Raw genomic sequence first — 23,169 nt, 5'->3', positions numbered from 1 at the left:
CCATTTCATCAGATTTGTAAGGTAAATCATTTATAAATCTACGCAAACACAGGAAAATACATTGCGGTTTCAAAATAAAAGCTCAAACCCTCACTCTGAGTTTACGCGTTTTGATGTACACATATTCTTTTAATTACAGTGGCTATAGCATTTCTGTCCTAAATAAATGGCCAACTATTAAAGATTAAGTGGACATTTGTATTAAATGGTGCTTGGTCAATATTAAACAAGTATTAGATCACACAGTAATGTGTAAAAATAGTCATTAGGCCATCGGCGCCCTCTGCAGGCCTTTGTTGTAATGCGTAATGTACATTAGCTCTATTGTTTATAAAACATTATGTATTTTAAAAGTTTTGTTCAATAAAATTATATGATTTCTTTCATTTCATACTTTATTTCTATTTCTACTCATTGCTATTATATATGTATTTTAAGTAATTTTAAAGGCTTTTAAATTTGTTCACGTACATCTATCTTTATTACCACAAAAAAATTAATTATAATTATAGGGCCCTATGAAATCCATTTTATTTCCAAATTCAGATTTTTTTTTCCATTTTAATTTTTCTATACTCAGTTTTAATGGTTAAATTAAATGTTATTAATCAAAAAGCTTGTCTAATCAATTTAGTTTAGTTTTATCTTTACCAAATTCTGTTTTCCATTATTTTCTGGATTCCATTTGAATGGTTCCATTAAATTTTAATAATCAAAAGCATCTCCAATTAATTGATTTTATGTATTATTATTTTTAATATAATATATTATTATTATATATAATAATATTATTATTATTATTTCTATTTTTTTTTTTCAGAAATACTGCACATTTACATTTTTCTCCTTAATAAATTCTGGTAAATAACATTTCTGGTAAATACTCCTTTAAAAAGTGTTTTTATATTATTATAATTGTATTATTAGTAGACTAGAACACGTGGATATGTTGTCATTCTTACACTATAATACTGAACTTTGATTTCAGTGATTTGGACTATGAGATGGATGCACTTTACGTTTGCTTTAAAAAGAGGATTTCATAGAAATTTTTATTTCATTTGGTTTAATAAAATATAGTTGAATAAAATATTCTTAAGAAAAATTGTTGATTTTTTTTGTGTGGGAAATTAATCGTTTAGATGAATCGATTAATCGATAAATTAGTCGATAGATTAATTGAAATAAAAATAGTCGTTAGTGGCAGCCCTAAATTAAAGCATCTGCACTGCACTAATTTAAATAAATAAATGTGTAAAAAATACATACACAAATTCTATTGACTATTCCTTCAATATATTGTTTTCCAATGCAGTTGTTTAGACCACCATGCCATTATTTATTTATTTTTGTTAATATTCCAAATTAGATTTTTTTTCCTGCTTTCATGTTAATGTTAGTTAAAGTTTTAGTAATTCTTGTTTATTTATTATTTTTGTCATTTTAGTATTTTTGTAGTTTTTAAATATGTCTATATCGTTGCTTTTTAGTTATTTATTTATTTATTTTTTCACTAGTTATGTTAGTACATCAAGTTAAACTAAACAAACAGGAGAAATGTTGCATAATTTTATATTTGATTTTATTTCATAATGTTTTTATTGTTTTTATTTTAGTTTAATTTAACTGTAATAAACCATGCCACTGCTGGCATTTTGAGAGTTAATCTAACTGAAGAGTGTTGAGATCCAAGCAACATTAGACCAAACTATTAAAAAATAAATAAAATAAAATAAAAATGAATGGAAGTGAGTAAATTATTATTATAATTAATATTTATTTTTTTTATTATCGAGTATCCTCAAGTTTCTACACTGCAACTGCAGTTAGTAAAGAAGGTTTGATATACAGGAATACTTGCAATAATTGCAGTATAAGCGCACGATAAACGTGCTTATGAAACACTGTAACAGTCTTATTAGGTATCATTTAAATGCATATGCTGGCTGTTAGCACTAACTGATGTAAGGGGAGATCAGTGTGAAGTGTTTGGCCTGTGGTGAAGATTTGAAGAAGACATTAACTGCATTAATTAAAGGCTGGGAGCTGGTATGTGTGCATCTACATGCAAATGTGCAAGCCAGTTTGCCAAAAGAGACTACAGGAACGATTAAAATTAGAAAATTACACATTCCCACAGGATTCGATGTTCTTCACATGTGCTGGCTTGTGTTTAATAGCATGCTGTTGCTGTGAAAAAGACACTCCTGACAGGTTAAGCCAAAGAAAAACTAGTTTTGGCCAAATTCTAGCATGCAACTTTAAATATGTCAATCCCATAATGGGCTACAATGAGTGAATAAACATAAGAACATAAACATGATGGCAGATGGCAAGAGAAACAATGATTAAAAACATGCTTGTACTACACGTGTGCTGCATATATTGAGTATTTAGACTGTTTCCAATCACTGGACTCCATGTTGATTAGACAGTATCTAACAAAGAGTTTCACTAGGTTCAGCTCACGAGGAACAGAGCTAGTCTCATCCTCTGTCTTGAAAGAGATTTTCAAAGTAGATTTACATACAAAAAGAATCAGTGGATGAAAAGAAATGAAAAGGAAATAAAACAAAAGCCGTCGTATCTAAAGCCTGGGGACTCACGTCCAATGCTTTGAGAACGATATGAAGAGAGGATCCAGTCAATGATGGAGCCAGGGCTCAGTGTTAGTTCAAGAGAGAGAGAGAGAGAGAGAGAGAGAGAGAGATTATACGCCGGGAATAAGAGCTTCACTACAGAAAAAAACTGCCATTAAAACAATACGTGAGGCTGGATGTTGAAATTAAGTATAAATCAATTGGCTGACAATTCATTGAGGAGCTGTTCATTTATTTGCCATGCGTCACACAAACCTTACTGTTGTAAGTAATGCCAAATGTCTCTCGGTAATAATACTTCGCTACAGTATTTTTAGGGAGAATCTGTACTTGAGTTTTTATATTTCTGTCAACTTTCACTTTTACTCCACTATATTTCCTAATTAAAATGTATACTTTTACTCCGAATACATTTCCGCAAAGCACATTTGTGACCCTGGAGCACAAAACCAGTCTTAAGTCGCGTTGGACAACTTTAAAGGCGATTTTCTCAATATTTAGATTTTTTTTTGCATCCTCAGATTCCAGATTTTCAAATACCGGTAGTTGTATCTCGGCCAAATATTGTCCTCCTATCCTAACAAAGCACACATCAATGGAAAGCTTATTTATTCAGCTTTCAGATGATTTATAAATCTCAATTTTGAAAAATTGACCCTTATGACTGGTTTTGTGGTCTAGGGTCACATGTTATATTATGTATCGTATCGTATCATATCATAAAAGAGTTATAAATTGCAGGTGGCGATTTTCTCAATATTTAGATTTTTTTTTGCATCCTCAGATTCCAGATTTTCAAATACCGGTAGTTGTATCTCGGCCAAATATTGTCCTCCTATCCTAACAAAGCACACATCAATGGAAAGCTTATTTATTCAGCTTTCAGATGATTTATAAATCTCAATTTTGAAAAATTGACCCTTATGACTGGTTTTGTGGTCTAGGGTCACATGTGTTACTTACTACAAAATAAAGTCAGAAGAACACGGACTGCAGGAAAGCAGGTTTGAGAATCAGTGGTCTGGCACTTGCAAGTTAGACTCCTAAAAACACAATATTGCTCATGTGCAAACAAGTGCTCACACAACCGCGGATGATTTCATTTTCCACTCCATACAGTATATCGACATACAGTATATCGTCTGCAATAATATGGTAAGTGTTTTTTAAATGATGTGCGATCTGACATTATCGAGTATATTACAGAAACACACCCAGAGAGTGCACGCATACACCACGTGATATTGCACACTGAGTCCGAAATTTTCGCACGTTAAAAAATAAATACGACCTCACGTTATATCAATCACGTTTACACACTGCCACTGTAATTTTTGTCCGTCATAAAAAAATTTGGATCGGGTTCGATTTTTTCAATTTTTCACATTCGTTGCAAGCATTTTGAGAGGTGTTTTGACAGTTCAGAGCCACCGTACAAGCGAACGCCAAAATCCAGAATGCCGATTGTCAAGTTCACCCACTTCGTCTCGCAGCACAAAGCACTGTATATAGATCCTTGCACACTGAGTTCACAGAAATTGGTGGTCTTCTTTTTTAATACGTGGCTCTAGTATCGCTAGCAAAAGCATCAAACTGAGCTACTGACACGTCCTGAAGTAAACTTTGAATCGTCCCGGGATAATCCCGCTGCTCCTGAAGGGGAACGCTCCGTCCTCTCTACATCTCAGGATTGGATGGACCCAATAGTTCCTCTCTTTTTCTCTTTTTAAGAAGCGAGAAGACAACAAACTCATCCTCACTGCTGGAAGACTCCATTTAGTGCTGTTTTGTGAATTTTTTCGCAACGGATTAATTAATACGCATCGGACTCAGTGTGCAAGGTTTCTGCGCGTGACGAATTTTTAGGATAACGAATACGAAAAAAACGTATACGGAAATTTCGGTGTGCAGAGACTTTTAGTCTATTAAAACACATTTAGAATCAACAAAATTCAAGGCATTCTAAGTTTTGCATGCCTCTGTATGTCTTTTATATTTATAACATGAAATATAGTTAATCTATATCACCATAGGTGCCATTTTTACTCCAGGTATCAGCATGATAACAAATGTAATATTCATTTTATACAAGTTTAATAAAGTTAGCATTAAGTGACTTACATTGTAGACACAATATTGCCTGTTTTTGCTCAATTTTGCCAATGAAAATAGTTCCAAACAAAGATCAACTATTTGAACAAATCAGGTGAATGAATGATTCACTGACTCACTTATTAATACAATCAAATGCTTCGTTCCTGAATGAATCAGTTGACTGCCATCTAGCAATTCAAGGTTTTATGTTTAAAACAAAGCATTATTGATGCATTTGTAACTGCTGGTTAGATGTATCCATGTCCCCTCTGAGCTGCATTGAACAGTCTGTGTAAATCAATCTAAATGCCACTTCAGATGCAGATTCCACATTAGCAAAAACTGATTTCTAATGTTGGAACGAAAGTCTTCGTAACAGATGAAAGCGGCTCTTATGCTAACCCAATGATACAAAATGGAAGAAAGAGTTTAAACTGATCTTGCTGCTCAAACTGTGTATAGAACATTTATATATATTATTATTTATTTGCTCCTTTTCCATTTTGCATTTACTTCTACTTTTACTTTCAATATTTAAGTATGTTTTAAATTTTAAAAAGTATACTTTTTATACTTAAGTACAATAAACATCACATACTTTAAAACTTTTACTCAAGTAATCAGGTAAACAGTGACTTCAACTTCTACCAAAGTCATTTTCTGGTAAGATCTCTGTACTTTTACTTAAGCAAGGCTTTAAGGCACTTCATCCACCAGTTTGATAAGAATGCAAAGGAATCTTTGCATCTTTGAAGTCACTGGATTTTTTTCAAGATTGGAGTTTTGTGGATTTTAGTCCATGTGTAACACGCTTCTATATAGCAGATCGATATGCTAGAGTATTCATAAATAGAGTATTCACTTATAGCAGACTTATATCTTTCTCTTCTGCCAAATGTAGCACTATACAATTTTTTTGTGTCTAGTAAAATACTCTATTAAATGCAAATGCGGAAACAGCATCATGCTAGTTTGGGACAAAATATTGATTCTAGAGGAACTGTATTCCCATACAGTATGTTAATGCTATAAGCTGTCACTACTGTACTGTAACTTTGCAAAATATATTTGTATCATTCATATCAAAGGTTCAATAAACTGTTCCATTAAAAAAAAGATATGTTTCTCTTAGTCCATACAGTATGTCAGGCTTTACAGGAAATTATTAAGCTATTTCATCAAGGTATTTTTTTTTTCAGGGAAGATTCAGAAATAACACCGAACAGTATTTCTTTGATAATCTTCTAATAGTTGAATGAACTGTCTGAACTCATCAAATGATATATAATGAGTCATAGTCATTTGTTTGTCTTTAAACATTTCCATAGGATGTAATTTCTGTTGGAATGCTTATTATTATTATTTTTTATTTATTTATACATTTTCTCTCTCTCTCTCTCTCTCTCTCTCTCTCTCTCTCTATATATAGAGGGAAATCATGCTGTAGCAAAGCAAGTGTGACATTATTGGTAATCAAAATGAAAAGTTATAAATTAAAATAGATTTGCAGCAATTAAACAGATTATGACAAAGTTGTGATGCTGTTGTGTGATTTTAATTGCTGGGTACAGTCACAGCCAGAATCAGGTTTGTGTGTGTCTGTCTGTGGTTGGGAGCGATTCAGACAATTATGTGCTTAAAATGACCTACTTTTCATGCTATGATAATTTTATGTTAGATAATGGTTTATCTATTATAATAGTTCTCACTCAAGAGAATGTGGGATTTTAAGCTCCATTGCTTGAAAGGACTATTCATACTGTTATTCATACATCTACAAAAAAAAAAAAAGTGCACAACTTTGAAAAAGAAAAACAAAATGAAAAATTACTCTGTGTACCTTTCAGAGCAAACAACTAGTGTCATGCACTGCTTCTGAACAAGGACAGAATTTGAGGATTTTCAGTTTGCTGTAGCTCACTTTAATACTGGACTGTTCCAACACAACTTGTGTGACCTTTCAAGAGTAATGGAATTACACTGAACTTCTCACCAACAGCAATGAGAGAGTGAAAAGGTTGTAAGACAAGAATCCACATGGCCAGGGGCAAGCGCTTCAGACCTCAGCTGTAATACCAAACACAAAAACTGAAAGAGATCAGAGATCCATCATCCAGAGCTTATGCTGAGCCTGATGGGGGCTTCACACAGGAGTCTTTTGTGTGTTCAAGCAGCACAACAGAATGCAATCTCACAGTCTCAGGAAGCAGTTTTAATGTATTTTTTTTTACTTATTGTAACTTCACACGGCCACTATTTGAGCAGCGTTGGGGTTAATGCATTACAAGTATGAGTTATGTACTGTAGCATCGGCGATTAAAAGTGCAGGGGCTCGGTTTTGGTGGGTGACCTCCTAAACACCGTTTTAAATTAGTTATAAAGTCCAAAATGACCGTAAAGAGTTGGGAGTAAAGGTCATTGCACACTGAGTCTGAAAATTTCGTCCGAACGTTAACAAATAAATACGACCTCACGTTATGTCAATCACGTAAAATTAAAAAATTCGGATCGGGATAGATTTTTTCAGTTTTTTTTCCGTTGAGAAAAAGTAATGCAGAAGTAAAGTAACGCATTACTTTCCATAAAAACGCAATTACTTAGCAAAAAGAGAAGTAAAAGCTATTACTAAGCGATGTTTACCAATTAAAACTATAATCAAGTTAACTGTATGACAGACTAATTAATCAAATGAATTGCTATCAATCCTGTACATATATATAAATATTTGCTATATCAATATTTCTATTTGAAAATACACACACACACACACATACACACATATGTGTGTGTGTGTGTGTGTAATAAATTTTTTTGATAAATGGTAAATTAACATAGTAATCATTCATATATGTACCATGGTACAACCATCTAATATGTTCACATTTTGTGATGATATAAACAATCAAGCATTTGATATTTGCTACATAGTGAGTGAACTGGATGTATTTAGTGAAGGATATACTTACAGACGTTGCATAATTTGTTATTAATCATCTATTTGTTTAATAATCTAAGTGTTTTATTCTTTATGTGGTGACATTGAGAATTATGAAACCTGTGAGGTTTTGTTAAATGTACAACAATCTGTAGTGACAAGCCTAATTACTATCATCACTGTTAATACCATAGTGTTAAACGTAAAAAAAAAAAAGAGAATTTTATTGAGTTTGTGGTTAAATCTTTTCAGTGTTCTGATCCAAACCTTGCGCATGTTCCCTGTACTATTTGTTGTCTTTCCTACTTCTTAAGTCTTTTTTGCCCTCACCATTTTGCAATAAAGTGCAAAATAAAAATGATTTATACTGTTTCCCCAGTTGTTATGCAGTCCATTCATATCACTTACATCTAAGCATCATGTTTTGTCTTCATGCCCACCGAACGCCTCATTTGTTCTTATCTGCCTGTGCTTGTCATCTCAGCATCAAATCATTACACGCTCTCGATATCAAGAGCACCGGTGCCATAACATGACTGCACTTCACTTATTCCCAGCACACAAGCACTGCCAGCTTTATTTTCTGTTAGAGTGAATCTGAGCGAATGCTGGCCAGACGGGAGGTAAACGTTCGATTGCAATAAGCCTTCCACATATTTTCAGAGCATAATAATGAAAAGTCTCCAAGCGCTGAATGCTTAAAATGCTCTCAAACCATCATCTGAAGAACAAACTCTATGGGTTTTACCTAAAGACGGGCTCTTGAAAAGCACTTTGTTCGCTTCCACACGATACATCTCGTCTGCAGCCTTACAGCTGTCATCTATAATCGCATCAACGCGTCACTAATAAGTGAAGTTCTAGCGGTTTAATGATGGCTTTCTTATGGCAGCAACTCGATCAAAAAAGCCAGATGTGAATGGACACAATGAAATCTCAGTTTGTTCTATCTGAGCGATCGGCATGTTTTATTGACTCACTAATAATGTAACGTGAGATGTAGGAGGTTTAACTGGCATTTTTCTTGCTGTAATATCATGTGAGTGTATTGATTGCATTCCCTGTTATTGAATATAAGAGTAAAATAACATTGATTTTAAGAATGACTACTCAGTCTAGTGCCAGAAGTTGCATCACTAATGTATCCCATTTAACATAAAGGCACTACAGGCATCAGAGCAACGTTTTTATCACCATTTTGTTTACTGACAAGTTTGGCCATTCATTGTTTTCATCCTCTTTGAAAAACACATCCTATATGAAAGGCCTTTGAGAAACCACTGGCGTGATGTTGACATGAACCTGAACCTTTCCTTAAGGCTGACTAGTTGTTCAGCCATGCGGTCAACGCATCGCCTAGTCAATTTAAAAAAAATTCATAAAGCAAACAAGGGAAATGTAAGACAGACGCGTCTGTCTGCTCTGCTTGCGACTCCTGCGGCATCATTTCGCTCTAGTTCTAGTGGAGCTGAGAAAAAACCTCACAGTGCTGCCTTTGGCAAGAGCACAGCATTCTGGGTAAACACACTGGCCTGTTTTTCTTGCAATGTCTCTATATTTCACTGACATCCAAAATCCGGCCACTGATCAGTGAATCTACAACTGCCTAATGCTGTCCTCCCATAATCCATATTACCTCTCTTTTATTTTAGTTTGCTTTGTTTTCTGAAAAGGAAGAAACAAATGTCAGGTTTTCTGAAAGGGAATAGTCTTTTAAAATGTAGTTTTCAGTGCCAAATTCTAAAAAATACATTTTTGTATTTGTGTTGCTTTGATATGTTTAAGAGGAATTTGTATACCGTTTCAACTATATTTGTGGACCTAAAATAGTCTAATCATGTGATTATCAAAGGGTATAAAATTGTAAAATATTAAGGCAAGACACTAATAGATTCCCTCGTTGATTAATCACAGTACATTACGACTAATTGTTTTTGTATTGCAAGCTTTCTGAATGGTTAAATATGCAAATGAGGCCTTATCTAATTAAATATGCACTAATTGGCATACATTTCCAGAACATAAATCTGAACTTTGGATAAAGCCAGGTTCAAAATTGTGGTTTCATTTTGTCAGCGTATTGACAGGTTTTGTTTGGTGGGAACACACCTGCTTGCGACTCCTGCGGCATCATTTCGCTCTAGTTCTAGTGGAGCTGAGAAAAAACCTCACAGTGCTGCCTTTGGCAAGAGCACAGCATTCTGGGTAAACACACTGGCCTGTTTTTCTTGCTATGTCTCTATATTTCACTGACATCCAAAATCCGGCCACTGATCAGTGAATCTACAACTGCCTAATGCTGTCCTCCCATAATCCATATTACCTCTCTTTTATTTTAGTTTGCTTTGTTTTCTGAAAAGGAAGAAACAAATGTCAGGTTTTCTGAAAGGGAATAGTCTTTTAAAATGTAGTTTTCAGTGCCAAATTCTAAAAAATACATTTTTGTATTTGTGTTGCTTTGATATGTTTAAGAGGAATTTGTATACCGTTTCAACTATATTTGTGGACCTAAAATAGTCTAATCATGTGATTATCAAAGGGTATAAACTTGTAAAATATTAAGGCAAGACACTAGAGGTGAACAGAGTAAAAGCATTTTGTTTCTAATAGATTCCCTCATACTTTCCCTCGTTGATTAATCACAGTACATTACGACTAACTGTTTTTGTATTGCAAGCTTTCTGAATGGTTAAATATGCAAATGAGGCCTTATCTAATTAAATATGCACTAATTGGCATACATTTCCAGAACATAAATCTGAACTTTGGATAAAGCCAGGTTCAAAATTGTGGTTTCATTTTGTCAGCGTATTGACAGGTTTTGTTTGGTGGGAACACATGAGGAATAAACATAGCCAGAAACAATCACCAAAATGTCAAGAGCATTGAGAAGGGGACGTGATGTTGTATAAGAGTGTCACACCACTGTTATGAAATCTTTAATGCGGCTCCATCTGCAGAAGACCGCACTGAAACCATGCTCCTGATCCAGCCATATCTCCATGGTGACAGTCTCTCACCCTGACCCCAGGACAGGCTCTTCAATCCATTGCCATTCAAGATGACAAATGCTTGTTGCTTGAGGTGAGTTTTTGCGGTAAGGGTCCCTGGGTGAGTTTCTTAGAGACAAACAGTGGTTCTGAGCTGAGCCGGACTCTCTTCAACAGACAGTGTGTCTCGATGGGGTTTTATTTTCTCAGAAACACCCTCCATTAGCATTACTGTGGATTATACTTCAAGAAACGCACAGCCAGCTGAAGGAGCAGAGGGAACGGCATGTGCTACTAGTGAGAGCTAGTTAGGAGTGAGGAAAAGAAGATCTGTTTCAAACCCTAGTGAGCTGCTGTGCTTTCTACATAGGCAGCTATACCCTCACACGTGATTGATTTGAAATGTGTGCCACACAAATGTGATGTCTGCTTACAATAATATAAATGTATAGGGATAATAATAATTGGTTAGACATTATTTTAAAAAGTGATGCTGCTATAGTCTAATTACTAGGGCTGCCTTCTAATAGTTGACTAAACGTTAGTTGACGAGAATAAGCTTAAGCCCAAAGTATACTTCGGTTTTTACGCATACATGAGAGTCCGAGACGTGAATAGTGTGTGCGTACTGTACTGTATGCGCAACATCCGTTTTTTGTAACTGTACATAGTTTGTATGCTCAGATCGCTTTGTTTTGCACTTTGTGACAAGGAGGGTCAAAATCACGAGAGCAAAGTGGGCCTCCAAAAAGGATGTTTATTTCAAGCGGATGTGCAAAATGTGCAAATAAATATGCTTAACCTTAAAACAAAGATTATTACTAAAAGCAGTCTAAAACTAGAACTGCTGAGTACTTAACACAGTACAAACTCCCCTCCACTACATTGAGGCTGGAGTTTTACATGCTACACAGCTCCACAATAATCTTGTATTTTACTCGATCCGTGCACCTCTCTCTTACTACTAGTGACAGCCATATTAAATAAACAATATTCCCGCTCTTACTCATTGGAGCATACCATGTTTTTATAACATAAACTCTTGTCTCACAATATGATTCATACATGAGATTTAAGAACAAGCGTCAAATGGATAAACACATTAAAAAGAGGACGGATAAATCAAAACATCTGCACAAACATTTTCATAAATTAGCTAAAATTAGCGCTTTTCTTAAGTGCACACTATTACCACGCCCACTCAGGTCAGAAAATACATAAATATTATAATGCACCAGAAACAATAAGAACACAGTAAAAACAGTGATGGAAGACAACTTTAATGTCTTTCTATCACACACTAATCAGTTGTTCCACAGAAGAAAAGAGATGGAACAACAATAGCAGCTAAATATAGCTGCAAGTAGCAATTAACCCCTTAACTGTCACCCCCCATTTTTTTTAAACAGGCATGAAAGTGCACTATCCAAACTTAAATTGTTGTAATTTATGAACACTTTGGAATACAGACCTAAGGTTGGTAAATCAGAATTTTTTTTTCAAAACATTAAAGTATCAAAAAGTTATAGAAGTTTACATTTACTGTAAATAAAATGCACTATATTAATTTTATTTTATTTATAATAAATATTATAGTATATATAAATAATAAGTATAAAATTAAATCCTTATGTCTAAACAAGTTATGTTCCAAATTTAAAGTTGATATGAAAAAAATTGAGGTTCCTATGAGATTTTATTTAGGGCGTTATACCACAAACAGCCACACGGAATGCAATTCAAACTCCATTGAATATTTTTAATGCATTTTTCTGTCACAAATGTCTAGATTTCTCTGTCAATATTACTTCTATCTCAAAATAACCACCATATATGGAATCCAAAGATATGTATTTTGTCAAGATTATACAAAGTTTTGATTGTAAAATATTATTCTCAGAGGTAAACATGTTATTATGAATCTCAGTGTAAACGAGTGTATGTTGTGCTGTGTACGTAATACATTTTGTAATATGACACTTGACACCGCCCACTAAGGGGGAGGAGACCGGCAAAATATTTTAAAGTACCATTTCCATAGTAACACACTGTCCGATTTCAAAATGGTTTTCACAGGATGAATCTTGGGCTTCTAAGCTTTCAAATGATATATAATTTATGATGATTACTAAAAGATTTGATGGAGAAAAAGGACGACAACAAAAAAGAGCGCCAAGCGTCCTACAGGTGGGACAGTTGGGGCAAAGCCTCTCCAGGAGCAGGGATGGAGACCCCTGTTAAAATCATTAGTTGATACAGCATTTTACTACAAAACTCAAAACGGCCAATACCCAAAAAAAAGCAGATATAAGAAAATCAGAAATTGTTCGAATCGGTATGCTGTTCCGAATCTAACGAGACAAATCTTATGATTTTGGGCCAAACCGGTCAGAAGTTTTAAAGGGGTCATATGATGCAGTTTCAAAGAGAAATGTCCACTGAGTGGTGCTCAAACACTGGTTCAATACGTGAACCCTGGCGCATTTTTATTACGATAGTGTTATTACGATACGATAGTGTTAACAAGTGCAAAACTGATATAAAAATGCATTTGTTGATGCAACCGTGCCATTTGAACTTTTGATTTTTTGTTGAACCGTAGTTACACGGGATTCGAATCGGAGCTCCTCGCCTCTCAAGTACGTCTCCGTACTCCGTGAGCTACCGAACAAACCTACCGTGTATGAAAACCCATAGATATGAAACTGGATATGTGTGATGCTAACATTCAAAAGCATCAGTTTTCAAATCTCCCAGCATATTAAAATTGTTTTGAAGTAATTGTGCGAAAATTACGCTTTATTATTCGAAACTCTATAAATTTGTGTGAAAAGGAATAAAAGGTGTCGGAGTTCTACTGCCTCTAGTGTTCATTTATTTTGGAAACTGCAGTGGTATATACTTATTGGTACGTATTCTGCGTCTTGCGAAAAAGTGCCCCCAGGTACGTTTTTGCCATGAGACCGGGTAGAGTTTTTGCCATGCTTAGAGTTGGTCTCCATCAGCAATGTGCAAATTTGCCAAACTGAGCATAATCTTACCGTACTAAACACCCCAGCGGTACAGGTTTAAGAGAAATGTATGCCGGAATACAGAATACTGCAATAGAAGATATAACTGGTTGTTTTTAAATATTAATGTAACTTTTAAAAAAAATGCTGATGGAATAGCATAGTCACCTGTTATCAGTAAATTGGTATTTTTCCCATCCACAAACTGTTACTAGATAAACCTCTGATTGACTGATTTGACTTCACTCTGGTTTGGCGTCATTTCAATAATGCATCACCAAATCAAAGTCAGACGCATACTGAGACAGATAGATCTTCAAAGTGTTTATCTGATGGAGTCTACATATTAAAAGGAGGAAAGATTTGTATGCGTCAACAAGCAAATAGCTGGCAAAAAACTGCAGTTTAAAAGTCTGGGGTCGTGAGATTTTTGAAAGAAGTCTCTCATGCTCACCAAGGCTGCATTCATTTGTTCAAATATATAGTAAAAACAGTAATATTATGAAATATTATTACAATTCAAAACAACTTTGTTCTATTTAAATATATATTAAATGTAATTTATACCAGTGATACAAAGCTGCATTTTCAGCAGCCATTAGTTCAGAGTCAAATGATCCTTCAGAAATCACTGTAATATGCTGATTTGCTGCTCAAGAAACATTTATGATTATTATCACAATTAATACTTCTGTGCTGCTTAAAATTTCTTTTTTGACACATTTCCTTTGATGAATAGAACATTTTACAGAACAGAATTTGTTTGAATGATACTTTTTAAATAAATAAACAAACAATGTCACTATTGTTATTTTTGAAAGTTATTTATTTAAAGTTATTTGCTTTTACATTAGCCCATCATGTATCAAACCATAAGAGCACATTCGGCGTTAAGAGCTGGAAAGATTGCCCAAACAACTCCGCAGTGAGTCAATGTCATGGACGTAAGGGCAGAGCAAGTTTAAATATCTTTCTAGTCTATATTTCCATCTTGTAATTCCGCTGTTTTGGGTATTTTTTAAATATAAATGATTTATAATAGAGCAGAGACTGACTGTTGTTCATGTATTTATGTTCTCATTTAGCGAGACAGCAGACACTGAAAACTCTGCGCACTTCAGTATGTGTGTAGTAAACGAAACCGCGCGTCTGTGCCATTCATTCATAAAGAGGCAGGATTCATATTTAAATGGTATTTTTGCAGCTTAATATTTACAGATACCAGTCAATATTGCAATTTGATTTAAGTGTAATGACCTACTTTTGATTTATTCACCCAAACTTTGACAAATTCCGTGACATTCCGCGTTATACAGTAAATTCTGTTTTTATGACTGGATTCCGCAATTCCATCTGCGTTTTCCGCATCGCAGAAATCATAGGGCCATAATTAAAATGGGTTCTATTGTCTTTTGTCGCGTCGCACCACAACGCTCGCGTCCAGTGTAGACACGGTGTGAGTTTTTTTAATGGCTTAGTTTTAGCCCTGCTTGTTTTTAATGTTTTTATTAAATATCTGTATTGATCATATCATCATTATTTACTGCCATCTGCCATGCGAGCCACACATTAAAGCTTGGCGAGCCGCGCAATGAGTAACACTGATCTACACTATGCAAGTCTGGTCAGACGTCAATGGTTTTAGTGCAATTACAGATTCCAGGAAAGTTTTTCAAATGTGTACGAGAAAAATTGTACAACAAGGAAATCAATTTTAAAGGTACTTGTGCATTCCATTTTTTTGAGCATAGAGCTTTAGACTGTCCAGGTGTCAAACAGAAGTTGATTTATCCTGGCAAAAACCAGAATGTGTAAGCAAATTTCATATCAAAAGATGACTAGTAGGATTGGTCAAAATGTTGTAAAGCAAGAGAGCTTGTTCAAATTATTAAGCCTCGGTAACAGTAATAGTGGGGTCTTAACACAAATGAGTGCTAATCTTAAAGCAAGGTTTGTTAAATTTTCATCACAATATATCCCTCTTTTCTCATAAGAGTGTATCCACAATGAAGCAGAACAAATGAACTCATACATGGGAAAGCTCAATACTAGGCTTGCAAACATGGGCATGTCCATTAGGTGTGTTTCTGGAGCATTTGCCATGACGTTCTTGCTGCGCAGTGTAAAATTGAAATGTGAACACAAACCTACAGTCGGCTCCATCAAATTAAAGCAGGCCACAAACTGAGTCTCACAATCCAACAGCACGTTCCCCATCCGCACACACTCTCCATTTTCCAGCATTCCTGTCAGCATGACCGCACTGCATTTCCCAGAAGTCAGCAGGTAGCGAGACCCACGGCGGGCCACGACTCCGAGCGCCCCAATCCAAACTACTGGAGCAGAATTATGTGTCGTCCACTAACACACACTTCCAGCAGCGCTAATGGAGTGTAGGTCAGCAGGTGTGTGAGAACACCGGAAGCATGAGAATGGAGAAAAATAACAGCGCAGAGACGGACACAGGAGATTCGCTCTCATTCACGCCTGAGTGAAGCAACAGATTAAGTAGCAGCACACAGCACACAGGGCACAAAAGCCAAAGAAAGAAGCGTCTTTTTCTTTCTTCTTCCCCCAGAACATAAATAAATCTGAGATGGCGAACGCTGGGACCGAGAGATGGAGTGATATCTGCACAAAAGGTCAGCCACAGGAAGTGGACGTGGAGAAAGTACAAGGGAAATGGAAGACAAAGTGTCAGTGGATAATTGTCATCCATGATGGCTGTTCAGATCAAAAGTAAGTACCCCACAACTCTGACAGGAGAAAATGGCCACCTTTGTTCCTCGTTCTGATCTGGTCATACGCCTCCCTCTAGGCTGGAAAAGGTCAGTGAATGTGTGTTTCTGTGTGTGTAAAGCAACTGAACTTACAGCAGGGGTAGTTTAACAGCACTATATCGTCCAGGCCGATGTAACCCTTCCGCTCCGATGAGACTGTGGCTTCAAAAACGATCTGCAAGGAAAGAGATGAAGATGTGAGACAGGGGAGAAAACACAGGCACACAATATTTTTACAGTTTGCAGTGTTATAGAAATTGTACCTAAAAAAATTGTAGTGTGAACGAGGCATGATGTAAATGTATTTATAATCGGTTCCGCTTAGCCCGCTCCAAGCGAGGCTTGAACCAGTGACAGCCGGCATGGGAAGTCGGCATGCTAACAAGGGCACAGTCTCTAACACGCCCCTTGAAGGCAGGGAGTTTGCTAGCTGGCCTCCATTATACTCAGCCCCATAAACCTCACTCTGATCCGGATCACGGCACCAACATAACTGGTTTTACTTGCACCACTCCAAGGGATTCGAACCTGATGTTCTGTTAAGGTGCGTCACATTTAAGGTGCGTTGCAAGGCAAAATTTCATAAGCAAAATCCAATGATTTCAATAGGAATCCACATGAGGGTGAAAAAGGTCCCCATGCAGATTTCTCACATGTTCAAGTGTCCAAAAGAAAGATGCTTGGTTTGAAAGTTACTTCTATGTTTCGGAGTGTTAAATCATCATCATTACATTGCTTGATAATGTAACCAACACCAGACCAAAAGTTTTATAACATGAACAATTAAATAAAATTGTAGTGAATATATATGTTACATATATATATATATATATATATATACTGTATATACACACACATATATAGAAATGCACAAAACAAAATGCATACGGGACAGTTTAAATTTGTCCACTGGCTGATTAGTTTTTTTTTATTTTAAGAAGATTTTTTTTCTTTGTCTGGATGGATGGGTACATTAAAAAAATAATAAAATAAAATAAATAAAATAAAATAACATTTTGACCAGTGGGATTTATATTCTTGATATTGAACTTTTGGTATCGGTATTGTTGAAAACATATTTATACTATACTCACCTAGCATCATTAGTACAACAGCTTTTTTATAATTACTATAGTAGCACACCCCTGTGATCGTAATTAAGCCAGATGTTCCCACACCAGAATTATAATCACTACAGTTGTCTTTTGCATTGAAGCATGTGTGTGTTTTTTCTTTTCAATTTGTTGCTTTTTCATTTATTCTTGGTATGAACAGGCATCTCGTGTGAGTGTACCCAAAGGTATTTCCCATGCCACCTCTTGCTTCAAGCAGATACATTATTCTTTGCTCTCTCAATAAACAATACAATCTTGGCTAACGCAACTACATAATTGATCACTTACATGCAATTCTGCCTACCCACAAGGTAGCGTTTGCTCATGTAAAACGTTATGCGGGTGTTCGCTGAGCTAAAGGCATCATGATTCAGCACAACTTTCGCCCTGCTTTGACCTACTGATGAATTCGACTCAAGACTTGCACTCTGCTGAGAATACAGATCTTGCTCTCTAGTGGCCAATTACACTGCAAGTACTCCACCTCACTCATCCGTTTACACAACCTTTAGCCATTCTGCTAACAAAGGGAAGACTGCCTCCCCGGCTGTTTCATTGTTGGACAGGCACAGATTGCTGATAGATGTCCTACCGCTCTGAATCAAACAACAAATGAGCTGGCAGCACTAACAGCCAGCCAATCAAAGCCGAGCTGCAGCGAGCAAAGAGACCTGATGGTGCAGCAGGGTTTCTGTGCACGCTGTCCTTATCTCCACAAACATATTTAGCCATGTTTGCTAAAGCAAGCACAACTATTACTGTCGCTCATGTTCAGAGTTTTGAACGAGCCATTAACCTCTTTAAGTATTAAAATTCAGGCCGTAAGAATTGCTCACAGCGACCACATAGTACCTGGTAAACCAATCAAATTGTGGCAGTGACGTACATGCAAGCATTACTCGCATTTATTTAAGATGAAATGTAAAAATTCAGTTTCATATTTGCTTCTGTGTAAGACATGGAGCAGATTAGCTGCTGATTCAGGTCTGTATTGTTTGGTCGTCTTTACGCCCCAAACCCTGTCTGGTTAAGATTTGACACATCAGTCACAGAGAGGGAATGCCAGAGCGGAAGAATCTCATTTGGGGAGGGGGAGTGATAGACAGGAAAACAAAGAGAGACATGTTAGCTTGGATAGACTTTCTCCAGAGGGCACCTCGGCCCAGGAAGGAAAAGGGGTTAGTGTTTCGGGCCATTGTGCACATCCCTGATATATGTACAGTATGTGTGAAAGATGTGTGCACAAAACATTAGATGAAACAGAAGGGCTGGTAGCATTGTTAATATTTGATAAAGGCTCCTTGTCATCTCCAACACCTACAGCACTGACAGCAGCACAATACACATCAGACGGAGAAAGGTGGATTTTCAAAGCTGCACAGTGTCTCACAGTGCCTGGCATCCATTTATCTCATTGCTCTTATTTCCTCTATTCAACCCACCCAAATGTCTGGAGCATCAACATGATAGAGATCAAAATACTGCAGACAGGAAACAATTGCTGGTTGGCATACAAGCGGAAGCATCTCATTTACACCAGTAGGACGCTGCTGCATACCGTCTACCGATGCATTTTATCAGGGCAAGCTCAGGAGCGCAAATGCAAATAACAGAAAAAGTCCTTTTCATGTCTTACAAAAGCCTTGGAAAGCCAAGGAATGTTGACAATGACATTCAGGTCTCGCACAAACCCCTGGTGAATCTCCGAGAGGCACTCGACATGAATTGGACCACACGCGCTTTTAAAACCCTGTCAGGAAACAAAACCAGAAAAGATCTCAGTAAAGATTCAGTGAACGTTTGGACATGGGACGTTTGGGGGACCTTACTCACGTATCTGTTGACAATCATGCTAAAACATATACAGTTGGTGTTTCGATGACTCAAATCTGCGGGGGGACTTCAGTCTGTCTTAATGATTTGCTGTGTCCATTAGCAAGGCATGTTATAAAACATGTCTGGTTTCTTGGCTTATTGAGCTGGATCATGAATGGGAAGCTACTGAAGGGACACATTAACAAACATATACTGTATGCAAAGACTGCGCCCCACAGTGACTCCATCCAGGGTACTGTGGTTGAGCTTTTATAAAGGGTTTACCATGATTTGATTGAACATTTGATTTGATTTATATGAGCAGCTGTGCTCAAGCGGACCGAAGATAAATGATCATCTACTGGCCAAGTGTTTGGAAAAAAGTCAAAGACATTCCTAAGCTCATTACAACATTGTTACAAAACCCACTGAATATTCACATTCTTTCCTTGTATTCTCTGTTGTTATCCTTGTGTTTTTTTCTCTCTGTTGGTCTTTTCGATTTCAAATAGTCAAATAAATGTAGCCTTGGTGAGCAGGAAAAAATTATTTCAAAAACATTTTAAAATCTTGTATAATTATATATTATAAAGTATGATGGCTTTTAAGATTACATAAGTGTGACCTTGAAATAACATGAAAATCTAACAAAACGTTCCTTTCCAGATTTTCCTTTCAAGTCGTAATCTTGTCACAGACTCATTCATGGTCTTGGACAAGCTTGCAATGTGATTTTTCCCTCATGTGTGAGTCGCTTTTTAAAAAGCATCTGCTTAATGAACAAAACTTAGCATTAAGTTTCAGTGAGGCAAAAGAAGGTAAAATGAAGGATAAATTGAAATTCACAGTATTTAAACAAGTTTAGGGTATTAGGGTAAATTTAGGGTAAACGTCATATTATGCGACTATGCATAACTTTACAGAGAGCTTACGAACTTATAGCTATGTCCTGCCTTACAAACAACTGGTGCAACCAAATAATGTATAGATTTAGTTACAAACTAATAGTAGTAACTAGGGCTGTCAAAAAAAAATTAATTTCGAATATTCGTCAAATTTAAAATAAAAATCCACATTTGAATGCAAAAACGTTGCAGTCAAATTTTAGGTGTGCGTTAAGGAGGAAGCCTTATCAGTGGCGCACAAGATGCAATGACGATGTAAGTGTCATTGCATTTTAATGTTTTTGTTAGCCTATCCAGTTGAAGCCACTAGAACTAGTTGAAGCCGCTGCTGCATTGTTAATTACAAATATTGCGGGAAAAGAGAACATCAATGCGGAGAAGATCTTGTTTATGTCAAAACTGAAACCAAGCCATTCACACAGAACGCATATTTCGCGCATTTTCTAGAGGGACATCTATCAGTGTTGCACTCGCATCTCGCACAAAAGAGCCGCATGTTTAGAAAGCCATGTAAAATTAATGCAAGTTTAACTTTGAAAAAACATATCTTGAGACTTTATGGCGGGTTTTTTCCACATCCCACTGCAACTCATGTTTTTAAATGAAAAATGTACTCTGCGTGATTGGCTTTCGGTCCTTTGTATTAAAATATGAATACATAGGCCTACATGATGCTGTTTTGTTTATAGTTGTTTAAGCAACTTAATTATAATTGGTTTATAAACATTATTTTTTACAGATAGCCATGTTATCTTATGCTTTGAATAAACGTGCATTAGTAATATTTGCTCGATGCACCCTCTCGTGGCCTCAGGAGAGAAGCCAAAAGCTTTTTTTCACCCTAACTGAAATTATGCATTTTAAATTTGAATATAATTAGAATTTTGATAACATTTAAGTACAAAATTAGAATTGGTTTTCAGCCGTTTTGACAGCCCTATTAGTTACTAAGCCTCTAGTGTGGACTTAACGTCCTAATTTAAGTACACTCTAAAAAATGCTGGGTTAAATGCAACCCAGTGCTGGGTGAAATAGGGACAAACTGAGCAATTGGGCTCTTTTGACCCAGCGGTTGGGTTAAATGTTTAACTCATTTTAATGTGTTAAATGTTTAACCCAACCTTCTGGGTAGTAACCCAACCGCTGGGTCAAAACAACCCAATTTTTTAGAGTGTAAGAAATTACGAATGGCTGGTGCGACCCTACCCTGAATTCTAAACTAAACACTTAACAGTAGAATATGTTTTGCTGGCGGTCATGGAATTTAGAGATGAGGGCTGTTCTTCACACAGATACTAATTTTGCAGACTACTCTATTCACATGCTTCTGTGACTCATGAAGAAGAAAAAAAAACAGTCTGTTAATAACTGTTCATAAAAGTGTGCAAAACATACCCTATAGCATACTGGGTTGCAACAATTCAAGTTTTTTGAAGTTTTATATTTGTATGTTAGTTTAAAACATTAAGGCTGGATTGCACTAAATGTAGAACTAATTAGCATGTTAAAGACGTAAACTGGTGGAGTGTTGGCATGCTCAGTTACGAGTCCATTTCCACCTCTTCTCCAAATCACTTTGCTTGTATATTGTTCCTGTTTTTAGTTTCTAAAAGTAAGATTAATTTCCACATGATTCAAAATGTGTTTAGTTTTTCCCTCCTCACACACTGACTATAAGAAGCGGAATCCCTCTAGGTGGAGCTTGACTTTTAGGAAACTCTATGTTAAAGAAAAGCATCTACACAGCTTGATAAGCCTGATGTCCATAGAGCCCTTAGTTGGCAGCTAACTGCTTGAAGTGGTTACACAAATGCAATGTATCAGCCGCATAGGGAGAACTCTACACCAGTCGTAGTGATGACAGCGCGTGCTGGAGCCGAATGATCCTTTTTGTTTTTCCAGGTAGGATTAGGAGGAGGGGGATATTATATCCTTAATAGAAGCATGCCGCCCCATGGGCCTGACTGCTGATCTCATCTCTACAGACCCACTCGGGTACTCATGTAGCACTCATGTGCTCTCTCATTCCTCCATTCTATCTTTCATTCATTTCTTTTCCTCTCTCTTTCCTCCGCTGTCACCCAAAGGGAGCATACGTGAATTGATTTCATCTGTGTGAGCCGGGTGGAGATGCCCGAGAGGTTTCCAGTGACCCGTGAGCCATAACTAAGAGAGATAGAGAGCGTGAGAGGGATGAGAAACAAACAGGTCAGACCAACACGGAATACAGAATGAAAGGATGGAGGAAAGAGAGGGTGAAATATGAATGTATATTCCTACCCGGTCTCATGGCAAAAACGTACCTGGGGCACTTTTTCGCGAGATGCGAAATACGTACCAATAAGTACATATCACTGCAGTTTCCAAAAGAAATGAACACTAGAGGCAGTAAAACTCCGACACCTTTTAAATTATATTCACACAAAGTATGATTTACAGAGTTTCGATTATTAAAGTGTAATTTTCGCACAATTACTTGAAGAGTATTATGTTGTGACTTCAAAATATTTTTAATATGCTGGGAGATTTGAAAACTGATGCTTTTGAATGTTAGCACCGCACATATCCAGCTTCATATCAATGGGTTTTCATAGACGATAGGTTTGTTCGTAGCTCACGGAGTCGTACTTGAGAGGCGAGGAGCTCCGGTTCGAATCCCGTGTAACTACGGTTCAACAAAACAGTTCAAATCTGCATATAAGGAAGTTCAAATGGCACGGTTGCATCAAAAAAATCAATTTTATAATAGTTTTGCATTTGTTAACACTATCGGGTAGGTTTAGGGTTGGGTTTGGTGTAGGGCATATTTCCAACACGATAGAGCATTAACTTTTAGCGTCAGTCTATTAAGAATATTTGAATTCTGAACTGCCGCAATACGTACCTGAAGAAACGTAATAAAAACACAGCAATACGTACCTATA

At 36.3% G+C, this 23,169-nt stretch overlaps 1 protein-coding gene across 1 annotated transcript in view; it reads right to left on the bottom strand.

Moving 5' to 3' along the window:
- The window catches only part of LOC107595905 (receptor-type tyrosine-protein phosphatase U-like), a 271,117-nt gene that overhangs the window by 116,092 nt on the left and 131,856 nt on the right, over positions 1-23,169 (bottom strand). The window contains exon 4 of the mRNA XM_016286495.1: positions 16,504-16,585. Coding sequence (XP_016141981.1) covers positions 16,504-16,585 — 82 coding nt within the window. The remainder of the gene's footprint in view (positions 1-16,503; positions 16,586-23,169) is intronic.

This window comes from Sinocyclocheilus grahami, unplaced genomic scaffold (assembly GCF_001515645.1).
Source record: "Sinocyclocheilus grahami isolate Dianchi unplaced genomic scaffold, SAMN03320097.WGS_v1.1 scaffold210.1, whole genome shotgun sequence".
Classification (NCBI taxonomy): domain Eukaryota; kingdom Metazoa; phylum Chordata; class Actinopteri; order Cypriniformes; family Cyprinidae; genus Sinocyclocheilus; species Sinocyclocheilus grahami.
The sequence above is the reverse complement of the archived record's forward strand: the minus strand, read 5'-3'. Positions and strand labels throughout refer to the sequence as shown.